Here is a 14,162-nt window from a genome sequence, read left to right as displayed (position 1 = left end):
ACTGTGGACTATAAATGAAGTAATTCAACGAAGGGTACAAAAATATATATGGAATCTGCAAAGATCAGGCACCCAAAAGTCTATAATGATTCTAGCCTAACCTACATCACAGGGTTGCTGTTATGAGGATAAAGTGAGAAAAAGAGAACTATGTATGCTCTTTGAGCTCCGTGGAAGAAGGGTGGGTCAATTTTTTTTAAATTTTGGTGTGGAGTAGAGCCTGCATGCCTCTGTTCCACCTGCGCTGTGCTCGTATCTTTGTAAGTAAAGCAAATATGACTTTAAAAGCCATTAATTTTTCAGAGCTTTTTCCTTCCAAGGAAACCAGACCCTGAAAGCAATAGCCCTGGAACTTCTTCTCATCACTCAGAGTATGGGCAATACCAATGAAAGTAAAATACTGGAATATGGAAATCCAAAGCAGGAAACACCCAGACATCTTAATCGGAGGAAAAACAGATGCGATCCATCAGTAAAGCAGCTAAAAACAGATCAGCTCAGAACACACCTGGAAAATTTGATCAGTGCTATCCAAGAATGGGCAGCTGCTAGAAATGACTAAAAGATATATAATAAAGGCCACAGATATTTGTAGAACTTGCTAAGATGATGGACTTATAGGATACAGAATCCTTGCCAGACACAGTCTAGTGGTGACAGCATTCACTGTCAGCTTGGCAGGAAGCACTAGCAAACTGGTTCAGAGCCACCCAGGTAAATACAAATAAGGTTCAATCAGAGGTTGAATCCTGTACCTGTGCAAACAGAAACGGGGTGGGTCTGTCCCCATCTTGGCCTTCTTGGAATGCTGGCACTGCACTGCACAATCTATGCCAACAAAAAATGCTGGGGGGAGGACTATAATGGGAAGGGAGAATCTGACAAAATGGTCTTTCTTTCTATTTGTGCCAAGGAAAAGTTTATTATGCTTCTTCTGCTCACAGAAGAGCAGAAGGAAAGATGATTTTTGCCTGATTTCTCTGCCACATTGCAGCGCAGGGAGGTCCTTTCCAAGGGGTTCTTTCCACAATTTCCAGCAATACCTTTCCAGGCAGGGGCATACCGCCCAGGGGGACATATGGGGTCAAATGTCCCTGGGCTGCAACCATTTACAGTGGTACCTCAAAAATCGCCGATAATCCGTCCGGAGATTATCGACGATTTTCGAAAATGGCGTATTTAGAGGTACTTCGTTTGCGTATGCGGAACATCATTTGCTTATGCACAACGGCGTTTCCGTACCCTCGGCAGCCGCCGAAAATCGAGGTGGCCGACGATTTTAGAGGGCAGAAATCAGTGCCTGGCAATCATCGATTTCTGAAATCGACAATTTTCGAAGGCACCGATTTTCGAGGTGCCTCCTTCCCCCTGGGTCCATACACTGACTTCAAGACCTGGTGCAAAAAAAAATTGTTTGGTTATGGTGGGGGAGGGCGGTCGTCCATACGGGGGGGGGGGGGGCTCAGATTTTGTACCTGGCTACATTTTTCCCAGATATGTCTCTGTTTCCAGGGATTAAAGATCCACCCTTGCAAACATCTGTTCATACATCCACCAGTCTTGACTGAGTTCTGCAGAACAGGGAGTACATTTTTGTCCTGAGATTACCCAAGGATAACAGAGAAAGCAGTGGTGATCATAACAGAACAGGCATCTCTCTGGCGAAAGAAACTGGATGTTTCAAGTGGAAGAAACCAACCAATGGGAGAAGGCCAAACTAAAGCTATACCAAAACACTTTGCCTTTGATTTAAGGGCCTATTTCCTATCAAACCATTCAGCAAAGCCAGAGGCCTTCCTCCAGCTGAAGAACCTCTCAAGTGAGAGGAAGCCGCCCTAGGCCAGAGGAACTTCCTCCAGCTCAAAGGCACCGCCCAAAATGTGTTTGGAAACTCAAAGGAATTCGTACAGCCACAACAGGAGTCATTCCAAGCAGCCCCAAGTGAAACAGAGGTTCACGTGACCTTATTCCTAGTCAGCACCATTACACAAAGTTGTTGTGGTCCAGTCACATCCTACAAACCAGGATATTTTCCTAAACGACTGGTCTTCCTCACAGGAAGTAGCCTGGGAGACAACACCTCAGCCTAAGCATGCAGGAGGACAAACAAGCCAGCCAAAATCAATGCAGCACGTTCAAAGCACTTTACATACGTTACCTAAGCAAGCCTTAAAACCGTCTTGCAAGGTAGGCAACTATTTCTAGCCCCACATTGCAAGGATGGGGGCTGATGCAGAGAGACGGGATGACCTCAGGCCAGCTAAGCGAGCTTCTGGTGAGGGGGGGAAGATTTGGTCAGGACTTTTATTTACAAGATTTATTTATATGCCTCGAGCACCTCAGAACCTGAGGCCAGTAGATGATTTTCTCTATGCTTCTGGGCAGGAGGATGTCATAGTGGAGCTCCTGCATACCATCAGCTTCCTATTTCCTTTTGGGCAGGGTGCCAATGGTTTGTGATGTACAAGGACTTTGCCCACTATTTGCTGTTGCCAGAGTTCCTGCTTCGGTTTATTCCATTTGTCAGCATAATCAGGTTTGCAATGTACACATGTCTCCCTCTGTGCAGAGCAAGACACATCACTCAGAGATTTGAATCTTGTGCTCGGGTGGGGTAGGTGGAGGGGCAGCAGATCAGATGCAGTGAAGGCTTGGGTGGACTTGACTGGGTGCAAAGGCTTGGGTGGGCTTCCAAAGACACACCATCCGGATGAGGCAAAAGACAAGCCCTTTGCAAGTTTATTGCAGATGATCACATGGGCAAGGAACATTCCCAAGTGGACTATTCCGCACCATCCTAGCTGAAGCCTCCTCCATTTCCCAGATGGAGCTTGCAACCCCCTCCCCTTTGGTTATTTTTAGGCCTTGAAGCAGGATCTGACATCTGCTGCAAGGACAAAAGAGCAGACTGGAGTTAAAATAACAATGACCCCCGCCCCCACAAGCCCTGTGCATGGCTGGAGCCCTCTGCCTTTGTGCCTGGAGTCACACAGAATGGTAAGCCTCCCTGCACTTTATGATAGCTGGAGGGCAAACATTATGGTTACCAGGGGGCATACATTGAAAATGCTGGGGGGAAGAATTAGGACTTATAAAAGGAAACATTTCTTCCTGTAATGCGTGATTGGTGTTTGGAATATGCTGCCACAGGAGGTGGTGATGGCCACTAACCTGGATAGCTTTAAAAGGGGCTTGAACAGATTTATGGAGAAGTCGATCTATGGCTACCAATCTTGATCCTCCTTGATCTGAGACTGCAAATGCCTTAGCAGACCACGTGCTTTCACATCCTGCATGTGAGCTCCCAAAGGCACCTGGTGGGCCACTGCAAGTAGCAGAGAGCTGGACTAGATGGACTCTGGTCTGATCCAGCAGGCTCTCTCTTATGTTCTTATAGCTGTCTCCAATTCCCTTCCCACTTTTAGGCACCAGCCCAGATATAACCAGAAAGTCCCGCTGGACAAGGAAAGGGGGAATAGATAGCTCACTACAGCACACCCCAGATGCTGTCTCAGCTGTGGGGTAATCGGTTGTCCTGGAGCCCATGTGAAGGGGGCACTGCCCCTCCATCCCTCATCATCAATGCTCGCAGAGCCACAGTAGTGCCATACAGTGGTCAGAATAAAAAAAACTCTGGATTTTAAAAGCGCTTAGACAAATATTTGAAATATATTAACTTGCTATGGTTGGGGACCAGAATTTTCTCAAAGGTGCTCAGTTTGGCATAAGAGAACCTGAACTTTGGCCAGGAGATGGAAGTGAACTCCCTTTTGCCATGTGAAGTGCTGTGTAATCTGCAAGCTTGCAAACTCCTACACTAACAATTTTCCTGACTTGGCAGCTAATGTATATGATTCCTACCCCATCCCCACATGTGCAGGGTAACCAACCATTGCACAGAGGTCACATCAAAGAAATGGCAATCTGTTTATTGTTCCCACCATAAAATACAACAAAGTGTTAATGGTCTCTTCAAACCTGTGTCAAAACATGCTGGTTCCCAGGACAGGAGGTCAGAGCTAAAGGCTAGCAAATCTGCCATGTGTGTGTCATCCAAGAGACCTGAACTGCCCAGAGTCCCCAGGACACAACAGGTCCCCTCACCTTGCCCCCACAGGCCATTTCTTGCTGTAACATTCACCACTCCCCACATGGACAATGAAGCAATGCTTCTTTACCCCTTTACCAGAATACCATCTGTACCACCTTGTACTGCTGTAGGTGCCTGCATTTACACAGCGTGTTGGGAGCTTGGATGGGGAACTCATTAACACAAGATGCTTGGGGGAGACAACACGCTGGTTCAGCACCTGATGGACAGTTGCACGACTGCACCAAGAAGCTATTTGGAGCTCTTTAGGGTACTAACAGCTACTCCTTTCTACACCCCCCCTCAAAAAACCTAGACGCACCAAAATTATGGGAAACCCACAGAAAAGAGGCCCTTGGAAGCACAAGCAGATGGTTGCTGCTGATAACACAGGGCAACTGCTCACCTCTGCCTGGGACTGGCTAACCTAAACTTCCCAGGCTAGGCGGGGCTCTTGGGCAGGCATACACGCAAGCACGCACGCACGCACACACACAGAGCACTGCCTCCCTCTTCCCAAGATCCTGTGGGAATCCCTCCTCATGCTGGAAACAGATTGAAAGCAGAAGAGTCGCCCTTTCTTTCCTTCCTTCCGAAACCTTTAATTGTGCTGAGAAAAACTGTAACAAAAATTCCTGATCACAGTGTGAAGAAACAGCCCTTTCCCCAGGGCTGCCCCGCCGAAGCAGGGAGAAAAAGGGGAGCTGGAGCCGCTGAGCTCCCACACAGTGATTGAAGCCAGTGATTGGACCGGCGTGCCTCAGGAGGTGATCAGCCTCCAGCCTTACCCGGCAAGAATACTGGGTCCTGCTAAGCTTCGTGTGCCAGGCTTGAGTCCGGTTTGGCACCAACACACAGGACAAGAAGAGGGCCATGCTGGTGCCCAGAGGGGTGTCATGGCAAGGGTGGTTTGTCCCACCCGGCAGCACAGATGGGGACAGGTCACAGCCCCTTCCCCTGCTATGAGCTGGGTTTCTGCTGGTCAGTGTCAATGGACAGCAGGAGATCACAGCCAGGGGGCAAATCTGGCTGGGGGTGATGACTACTGACACTCCCCATATCTACCACCCTTTTGAACTGCAGACCGGCTGACCAAGCACCCTGCAGCCCAGCACCAAGGATGTGGCCTATCGCTGGGGAACCACAGGCCATAATTGGCTGCTTCCATAGCCAGTCCTCTTTCTCCGATGCGGAGGCAAAGCCGTGTTCCTTCAAAGCAAGGAATCTCGCAAGGTCTGAGCAAGTCCTTGGTTGCGTTCCCTGAGATCGACACCATGGCATGGTGGTGGGAAAGTGCGTGGGTACCCTCCTATACGTGGGGCAGGAGCCTCAGGGCCTCTCGGTTCCAAAGGGATGGGGGTGCTCTCTGCCCGCAGTTCAAGGGTCAAAGGAACTGAAAATAGGTCCCCACAGCAATCCACGCCTATGGGGGGTCCTCTGGAATGGTTGTAGAAGGTGGAGGCTGTACTGCGACTGGCAGCGACTCTGACGAAGAAGAGAAGAACAAACAAGGGTTAGAAGCTCAATGGATCACTAAGCTTGGTTGAGTTGCCCGGGGGGGGAGGGGGGGGGGGTGGCAGGAGATGGGGGGAAATATCTCTCTGTGCAAAGCCATGTATCCCACCTGCAGCCCTGACTGATCTGGACCTCGGAAGACTGGTCAAAGAATAGGGAACGAAAGCCTACCCTGGCCAGCCTCACAACTCTATCACCCTACAAACAGGTCGGGCTGACCCAGCGAAAGACAGACCAAATGAGCACCAGATGCCCCCTGCTGTTCCATGCCAGAACTGCAAATGTACCAGAAAGTCAGGTGACTCAGGAAGGGCTGCCTTGCACCAGAGCCTCAGCTGGCACAGCACTGCCAGCCAAACAACCCTGCCCTGCCAACCGCAGAGTCCAAGGGACAACATCTGATATAGCCACACCTTCCCTAGCTCATGGGACAGTCTTGCACCCTCCACTTGAAGGGTGGGAGCGGATGCCTCATCCAACGTGTCGTGTTTGAGAAGTCAACTGTGTAATTCACCTAATGAGACACGTGAGGCTCCAGAAGATCACCAGAAGAGCTGCACCTGACCGGCCAACTGAGTCATGTGGTGGGGGCGGGGCTTCATTCCCTGTCCTCAACATTTGTGCCCAGCTGGTAGTAAGCTTTGGAAAGAAGATCCTCAAATCACAGCCTCAAGGAAAGTGAAGACTTGGAATGCACAGACTCTGCCCTGTTCTCAGCCCACCAATGCAGCAACCACGTCATTGGTTAGAGCCATCTTGGATCCTGGCTGGCGGCCCTGCAATGCTCAGGAACAACAGCTCTGCTTGGGTTTGTCCAGAAACACAAAATCAGCCAGCAGCCTCTGGTGGGTTCCTTCTGCAGCCCTGATTTCCTCCCCCTCCACATCCCGAGGGAAAGGGGCCTGTGCTACTCACATGGTCATGGCTCAGGGGCCCGAGTCTCATCCGTGGTGTGCAATGTGGCACTGGGGGTGGGCTGCATACGGATAGCACTGACACCTAGAGAAGAAACAAAGTCTGTGAGATGTGCTGGCAGGAGCCCACTCTGGGCTGTACTCCAGCTCCTGAAACAAGGACCCTGTCAACCCTCCAGAGATAGGGCAGGATATAAATCCAATAAAATAAAATAAGATAACAATAAACCAGCTCCCAGACTTAACCACAAGTGTGACAGACAGCTGCTCCATTCCTTTGTGACTCCAACATGGTGTAAACATTGGCAGGACCAGACCAAACCAAAACCCCTTCCTCTGTAAATGCTCACCTTCATCCTCGGCACGGATCTGGGCCTCCAGGTCTTCGGGGTTCACATGTTTGTAAGCGTCCTCATCTTCAGGAGGGCGGCATTTCCCGCAACAGAAGCAACAGCAGCAGCAGCAGCAACAGCAGGTGAGGAAGCTGCAGCATATGGTCAGCGGCTGGGGAAGGCAAGAGGTGTGGGTGAGCAGCCGGGCATAGCGCTCAACTTCCCCGCTGCTCCAGGAGTGACCTCAGACACTCCCTTCTCCCAGCTCATCCTGCATGGGCCCCATGGGCTTGTGCTCGGGTCCCTGCTCTGTGGCACAGGCCAGCCAATCGCTCACCTTGAACCACCACTTGGACATGAGGAAATAGTATTTGACGCTCTCCTCCCCAAACTGCTCGGCCACATAGAGTCCCATCGAGCCATACTCGTCATATATTCGCCGCTTGTTGTCGTCGCTGAGGGTCGTATTGGCATTGTTAATCTCCTTGAATTTCTCTGCCGCTTCGGGATTATCAGGGTTCTTGTCCGGGTGGTACTTCAATGCCAGTTTCCTGGAAGAAGGGTGGTGTGAGGTTGCAGGCAAGGACTAAGGGGATAAAAGACTCTTGGGACTGCTTCTATTCGCTCTGCTCCAGATGCAGGAGGGCAGCAAGTTTCCACTGCAGCAGTGGCGTGGTGGTTAAGAGCAGGTGCATTCTAATCTGGAGGAACTTGGTTTGATTCCCCGCTCTGCCGCTTGAGCTGTGGAGGCTTCTCTGGGGAATTCAGATTAGCCTGTGCACTCCCACACACGCCAGCTGGGTGACCTTGGGCTAGTCACAGTTCTCCTGAGCTCTCTCAGCCCCCCTACCTCATAGGGTGTTTGTTGTGAGAGGGGAAGGGCAAGGAGATTGTAAGCCCCTTTGAGTCTCCTACAGGAGAGAAAGGGGGGATACAAATCCAACCTTCTTCTAAATGTGAATCTCATCTCCCACTGGAGTGCGATTTATCTCTGCCGGTCTGGGCCTTGGGTGGGCAGAGGAATTTTGTGACACTCGTGGCTTTGACCGTGACAGACTCAGCATGAAATAGCCCAAAGTCCAGTGGCACTTCATGGACTAGCAGTATTTATTCCAGCAGTATTTATTCCAGAGCTCACCTCAGCAGATGAATCTGAGAAAAGTGAGCTCTGGCTCACCAAGATGTAAGATGGAGTAAGTGTTGTTATTCATGAAGAGGTTTGTGGAATCATGAAGAGGTTCGTGGATTCCCGCTCTATTCTGAAATAAAGGCTGACCTGGTTAGCCACCTGGGATTATGAGCCCCTTGGCTTGCGTTGCCCTATTTCAGCCACTAGCAGAGTGCATTCTTACATTAGAGGCAAAATGGCCTCAGAAACTCTCCAGGGAGCACCCTGCTGCAGAGCAGCTATATGCTAGCTTGGGAGGTCCCTACTTGCCACCTCTTTGGATGTATCCAGCGAGCATGCAGCACAGCACAACCCTGCTCCACTCAGTAGCAGCAACACGGTGATAATTGGAAACCCCACCTTGTATGTTCAGGGGTTCCCGGACCTAGCTATGCCCTCAGAAGTCAAGCAGGGTTGACCCTGGCAACTATTTGGATGGGAGACCTCCAAGAAATTCCAGGGCTGTGATGCAAGGACAGGCAACGGCAAACCACCTGACTGTCTCTTGCTTTGCCCTCAAGGGCTGCCACAAGTCAGATGTGATTCAACAGCACACACACAAAAGAAGAAGAGTTGGATTTATATCCCCCCTTTCTCTCCTGCAAGGAGACTCAAAGGGGCTTACAATCTCCTTGCCCTTCTCCCCTCACAACAAACACCCTGTGAGGTAGGTGGGGCTGAGAGAGCTCCGTAGAGCTGTGACTAGCCCAAGGTCACCCAGCTGATGCATGTTGGACTGCACAGGCTAATCTGAATTCCCCAAGGAAGCCTCCACAGCTCAGGTGGAAGAGCAGGGAATCAAACCCGGTTCCTCCAGATTAGAGTGCACCTGTTCTTAGCCACTGTGCCATGGCTGCTCCAGAGCTAGGGGGACAGGTATATTGTGGAGGAGGGATCACCCTGAATCTCCAATTCATGGGAGCTGGCAGAATGTCCTGCCAGGGAATATGCCCTACCTGTAAGCCTTCTTGATATCCTCTGAAGAAGCCCCCTTTTCCAACCCCAGGATGTGGTATAAGCTCTCCCCGGCACGGGACATCTTGCGTTGGGGCCGACCGGCGTCCGCCATCTTGCTCTAAGCCAAACAACAGCACAAGGAACTGAGCAGAGGAGACAGGTGTGCAGGTGAAGACAGAGCAGAGCCAGAGCACAGCTTATCAATGTGCCCGGCCATGCTGGCCCTGGTGGGGTTCGACGTGCAGCATCACAAAAGCCAAGTAAGAAGTTCCAGCCTAAGACCAGAGGCTGCAAGATCCAGAGAGAAGCTGCTTCTTCCTGTTCCTCTCCACAATGGAGGCAGCAGCACCGTGGCAGTCAAAGGCCTCCACCTTGCCCAGAGCCACACACTGGTAAGGCCAACCAAAGCTCTGGATCCTGGCTCATACAAAGCCTTTCTGCTGGAACGCTAAGAAAGTATTCTGCGTGCTGTGGGAATATAATCTGCCTAACCACTGTGCTTAGTCTTGGCCCGCCCAGGATAAGGAAACAAATTCCAGAGCTTAGATGGGCCACCATGTGACCACAAGCTGGCCACTCTCAGCTCCTCCCTCTCCAAAGAGCAGGAGGGGTAGCATATCCCAATCTCAAAAACGTGGGCCTGCTCCAACCTGGAACTCCACCCAATCAGAGCCCAAACTGCTAAAAACCTGAAGATTGTGCTGAGTCTATGGTAGGGGTCTGCAACCTGTGGCTCTTCAGATGTTCATGGACTACAATTCCCATCAGCCTCTGGAGAGCCACAGGTTGCAGACCCCTGGTCTAGGGCATCCAAGGTAATCCACCCTAGCAAGGGTCAACCAGACAGATGGGCAAACGTTTATCCAGGAGTCCTGACATCACAGAGGCAAGCAAGAAAGAGAAGGAGCTGCCAGTCCCACACTGGCGTGCACAGGACAATTTGGCCAACTGCTGACAGGCACAGGGCTACCTCCACAAAATGGCAGGGTGGGTAACGCCCTCCCTTTTCCCATGTACTATCACCCAAGGTTGCAGAACTCAACACCAGCCTAGCCCCTCATTGGGGTGTCTTGGCTAAATCAACACCAGAGTCTCAGCTCCCAGCAGTTCAGTGAAAGACCGGATCACAGGTTAATAGTGACCTGGCCCTGACTCAATCTCCCAGGTTGTGATGCCGCAAAGCCTCAAGGCACCTTCCAGGATGTAAGGTATTCTAGACTACCTTTTCAGGGACTGTCTTACCACAAGCCCACTCTCTCCTAAATCTTTTCTAGAGTTTTACAGTTTTGCTTCAGGCATGAGGAGGACAATGAGGTTAAGTCAGCCTGAGCAGGCTTTGGGAAACTGACACTCTTTAACCAGATTAGGCTGCAAAGGCCTGAGCCATTCAGCTCTGTATCCTGCCAAACAAATGCTAAGCTAGTAGAAAGGAGGCCGCAGGGTCTCCATAGCCAAGAAGCTTTTGCCGTCTGGGGCTGTGCTAAACCCCCAACACTACAAGGCAGCCCAAGTTGGGGGAACTGTCCCAGTTGTCAGCGCAAGGAATGCTCCCTTGCTGTTGGCTGGAGACAACACCCCATCCCCTCTTGATTGTTATTCTAAATTTAGGCTGAAAGGCCTCAGGGGCTGCAGATAAAGCCACCTGTGATTAGGCCAGCATGAAAAAGGTGAAAGCAGTCCTGCAGGAAAAGTGACCTCTCTGCCGCTCCTTCAGCCAGCATGATGTAGCTGTGCAATTGTTGGGAAAAAACCTGGCAGATCCCAATTTAAATCCCCACTCCACTACAAGGAGTCAAACTCATGGCCCTCCAGATATTATGGACTACAGTTCCCATCATCCCCTGCCAGCATCATGCTGGCAGGGGATGATAAGGAGGCTATGATCTCACTAAAAAATCTGGAGAGAGACCCACCGAACTGACTTTGACAATACCTGTCCTAGAAGAATCTCAAAGGGGGACCTAGGGCCAGTAAGACCTAACCTGCCTCACGGTCATTGTGAGGAAGAAAGAATGATATGCCCATTGGGGGAAGGGCAGGGAAAACAGCATATAAATATATAAATAAGTTTCTGAATGTGCACTGACGCCATTCGAGGAGCCCACGATGAAATGCAATCAGGAACTTTCCTCCCCTGAAAATAGGTCTCCTGGTGGGATTCACACATCAGTTCCACTTTGAGTTGGGAGCATAAAACAGGTGGGCAGGAGATCTGGAAACACTTAGGCAAATAGCAACAGACCAGGCCCCAAACTCATAAACATCAGACATGGGGATTCGGAATTCAGCACCCATCCTAGTGAATACTCGGGGGGGGGGGGGGGAAATGATTCAAGTTTAAGCACATCAAGTTTTTGTGATGCCCAAAAGACCATCCCCTACAGACTGGTCTGCTCTTGAAATCCTGGTTATTTTTCCAGTACATTTTACCCTACCTTTCTTTTGAGAAGTTGAGAGGGATTTAACATGGCTACCTGGTCCTCATGTCCTCCTCACAACACTGCTGACAGGTACAGGGCAACCTCACGCAACTAGTAAAGTATTTTTAAATAAGTCAGTAGACCTATTTAAAGGTGTGTGTGCGTTAAGTGCCAACCAGTCACCTACGAATTAATGTCCTCCAAAACAGCCTATCATTGCTCAGATCTTGCAAACTGAGGGCTTCCATTATAGAGTCAATCCATCTCACGTTGGCTTTTCCTCTTTTCCTGTGGTCTTCAGTCTTTCCTACTGTTATTGTCTTTACATTGTATATACACCACGTTTCCCTAAGACTGAAGGCAGATTACACAGTGCCAATCAAATACAATCTACAGGATGGTAATGCTTGGATTGCAGACATCTGAAACCTACACAATCCTTAAAAAGGTGAAACAAAGGAGAACCATTTAAACATGCCATATTAAGCAATGCTGAAATGACACATTAGCAACACACTCACAGCAACTGTCGGCAAGACAATCCCTAGCTCTCTACTGAAGCATCTTTCTGATCCATTAATTGCAAAACAGTTCTTTTACTAGTGCAAACTTGTCAGCGGGGTGGGAATTTGAACTGGGGATTCCCAATTAGGGTCCAGCACTACCTCCTACTCCAGTGTAGAGACTTCCTGCTGCTCCCCACACTTTGAAGCCCCCCCCCCCCCCCGCATCTTCTACATGACCTGCAAGTCGAGTGGGGTGCTGTGCAGGGAAATGTTTCCCTTTTTAACACAGCCACCACCGCCCCCTGCAACTATGACAACGGGAGCAGCCTCAACCCAGGCAACCTCTACACCCACACAGCCAAACAGAAGGGAATTTCCACAATGGCGTCTGGGAGGGCAGAGTGACGCAACACCAGGGTGACGACGTCACCCGAGCGACGTCAACCCCTACGACAACCCTAAGCAAAGCACCAGCGAAGCCCCCTCGCGTCTCCTTCCCGCCCTCTTCTCACAAACCTGCGGCCTTTACCAGCCCTGGTTCTCGGCTCCCCAGAACACTGCTCCGATCCGACCCGGCCCTGTTTCTCGTACTGCGCATGCTCGGAAGTATTTTTGCTCTAACCTGTATGCTGAAAGCTCGGGCGCACGCGCACGAATGCACACCGAAACCTATCAAGGAGTGGCCAAGATTTACCCTACCTCCCCATAGAGGTAGAAGAGAACAAACACTTCCGGTACAAAATTGGAGGTATACCAGACATTCCACCGCCGGGAGTTTCCACCATAGAGAAGCCCCGGGCTAGATCGGAGTCATGAATGGAAATATGACTAATCCAAGCTGAGGGCAAAAATGTTCTTTCTGCGGTCAAACTGTTTGGCCAAGTGGGTTTTCCAGTCTCTATGGCAGAATGAATTATGCCCGCCGTGGTTTCATGGTATAACTTCGGGGTGGAGGAGGAATAATTCCATTGATTTGACCCGAGGCGGTTTTTGCAGGGGGCATTTTGGATCTGGGACCTCCAACGTACAAAGCCATTCATGTGCTCTACCAGCCCTTCCTCCAAAGATACACCACCGTTGCTTTCCTCTCTGCCAGGGACTTATTTGGGCAATTTTCGCCAGGCTGTGCCATGTTTGTTCGCTCTAAGATCAATGCTTGATCTCAGATGATCTCAGATTGCAAATGCCTTAGCAGACCAGGTGCTCAGGAGCAGCAGCAGCAGCAGAAGGCCATTGCTTTCACATCCTGCATGTGAGCTCCCAAAGGCACCTGGTGGGCCACTGCGAGTAGCAGAATGCTGGACTAGATGGACTCTGGTCTGATCCAGCAGGCTAGTTCTTAATGCTTGCTACGATGGGCATATATCGTTTCTCGGGCTGGAAGGACTTCTTCCAGCCAGCCTGAGGAATCTTCCTCTTAAGTGTAGGAAGGCTCCACTCTGCGGGGAAATGGCACTCATGCTAGCGAGCGCGACAAGTCTTGTTCTGGAAGCAAAGTTGCAAAGGCTAGCTAAAGATTTCGTCATATGTTCAGACAGTTCAGTTGGAGCAACCACCCAACTTTGTTCTGCTGTTGGGTGGAAGCCGGAAGTGAAAGGAAATGTGATTCCACAATCTCTGCAGGCAGTCGAGGCGTTTAACATCGTCGACCGAGGAGAGAAACGTGGAGGTTAAAGATCGTCCTGCGTTGGTGACTGCTGCTGCGTGCTACCTCTATCTGTATTACCGGGCGGGGGAAGAGACTGCTCTGGGAGTGGCGTGGAGTGCCTGGGGGCCAGGACCAGCAAAGTCCCCGAGCCCTTTAGCCCAGGAATAGCCATTTTTTCCAGCAGAAATGTACGCTTGCCAAAACCGTGGTGCAATCCATAGGGCACCATAATAACTATTTCTTGAACGCACACAAATTGGGGCAAGGCCGCCTGAGCCTCTAAGGTGCCGAACTGCTCAGGATAGCAACTTGTGCCCTGGCCAATGCACGTCCCCGGGTGCTGGCCAGGCTCCTTACCCAGGGTCCAATGGCAACCAGGACTTGGAGGAATTTTAAAAAACGGAGCTAGAACCCAGCAAACCCCACAAGGAGGGGCTTGTGGTACAGGATGCTGCCTGAAGGTATTCTGCCATGGGGTCTTTAAAAAGTGAGAGGGGAGCAAGAGGGGAGGAAAGTTTTTAAAAGTTTATGTTGAGTTGGGTTTTAGATGTTATTGGGCTGAATGTTACCATATTGTGTATTATTTATATGTAAGCTGCCCTGAGCCTGGTC

At 50.5% G+C, this 14,162-nt stretch overlaps 1 protein-coding gene across 1 annotated transcript; it reads right to left on the bottom strand.

Moving 5' to 3' along the window:
- Positions 1 to 3,913: 3,913 nt before the first annotated feature.
- DNAJC5G (DnaJ heat shock protein family (Hsp40) member C5 gamma) lies at positions 3,914 to 12,517 on the bottom strand. Its single transcript, XM_048515786.1, has 6 exons — positions 12,419 to 12,517; positions 8,976 to 9,094; positions 7,189 to 7,402; positions 6,870 to 7,023; positions 6,521 to 6,604; positions 3,914 to 5,575 (listed from the first exon to the last, which is right to left on the bottom strand). The coding sequence occupies exons 2-5, from the start codon at positions 9,086 to 9,088 to the stop codon at positions 6,525 to 6,527; spliced, it is 561 nt and encodes a 186-aa protein (XP_048371743.1). The 5' UTR covers positions 9,089 to 9,094; positions 12,419 to 12,517; the 3' UTR covers positions 3,914 to 5,575; positions 6,521 to 6,524.
- Between the last annotated feature and the right edge of the window lie 1,645 nt (positions 12,518 to 14,162).

Source organism: Sphaerodactylus townsendi, linkage group LG01, assembly GCF_021028975.2.
Source record: "Sphaerodactylus townsendi isolate TG3544 linkage group LG01, MPM_Stown_v2.3, whole genome shotgun sequence".
Taxonomy (NCBI): domain Eukaryota; kingdom Metazoa; phylum Chordata; class Lepidosauria; order Squamata; family Sphaerodactylidae; genus Sphaerodactylus; species Sphaerodactylus townsendi.
Note: the sequence above shows the minus strand (reverse complement) of the source record. Positions and strands in the feature narration are given on the sequence as shown.

What these genes read in the sequence shown, in the direction of transcription:
- DNAJC5G (XM_048515786.1), bottom strand. Translation starts at nt 9,088, where the DNA reads ATGGCGGACGCCGGTCGGCCCCAACGCAAGATGTCCCGTGCCGGGGAG. An exon ending in GATATCAAGAAGGCTTACAG is followed by an intron (nt 7,403 to 8,975) that starts GTAGGGCATATT and finishes CCCTTCTTCCAG; the next exon opens with GAAACTGGCATTGAAGTACC. An exon ending in GATCCGTGCCGAGGATGAAG is followed by an intron (nt 6,605 to 6,869) that starts GTGAGCATTTAC and finishes TTTCTTCTCTAG; the next exon opens with GTGTCAGTGCTATCCGTATG.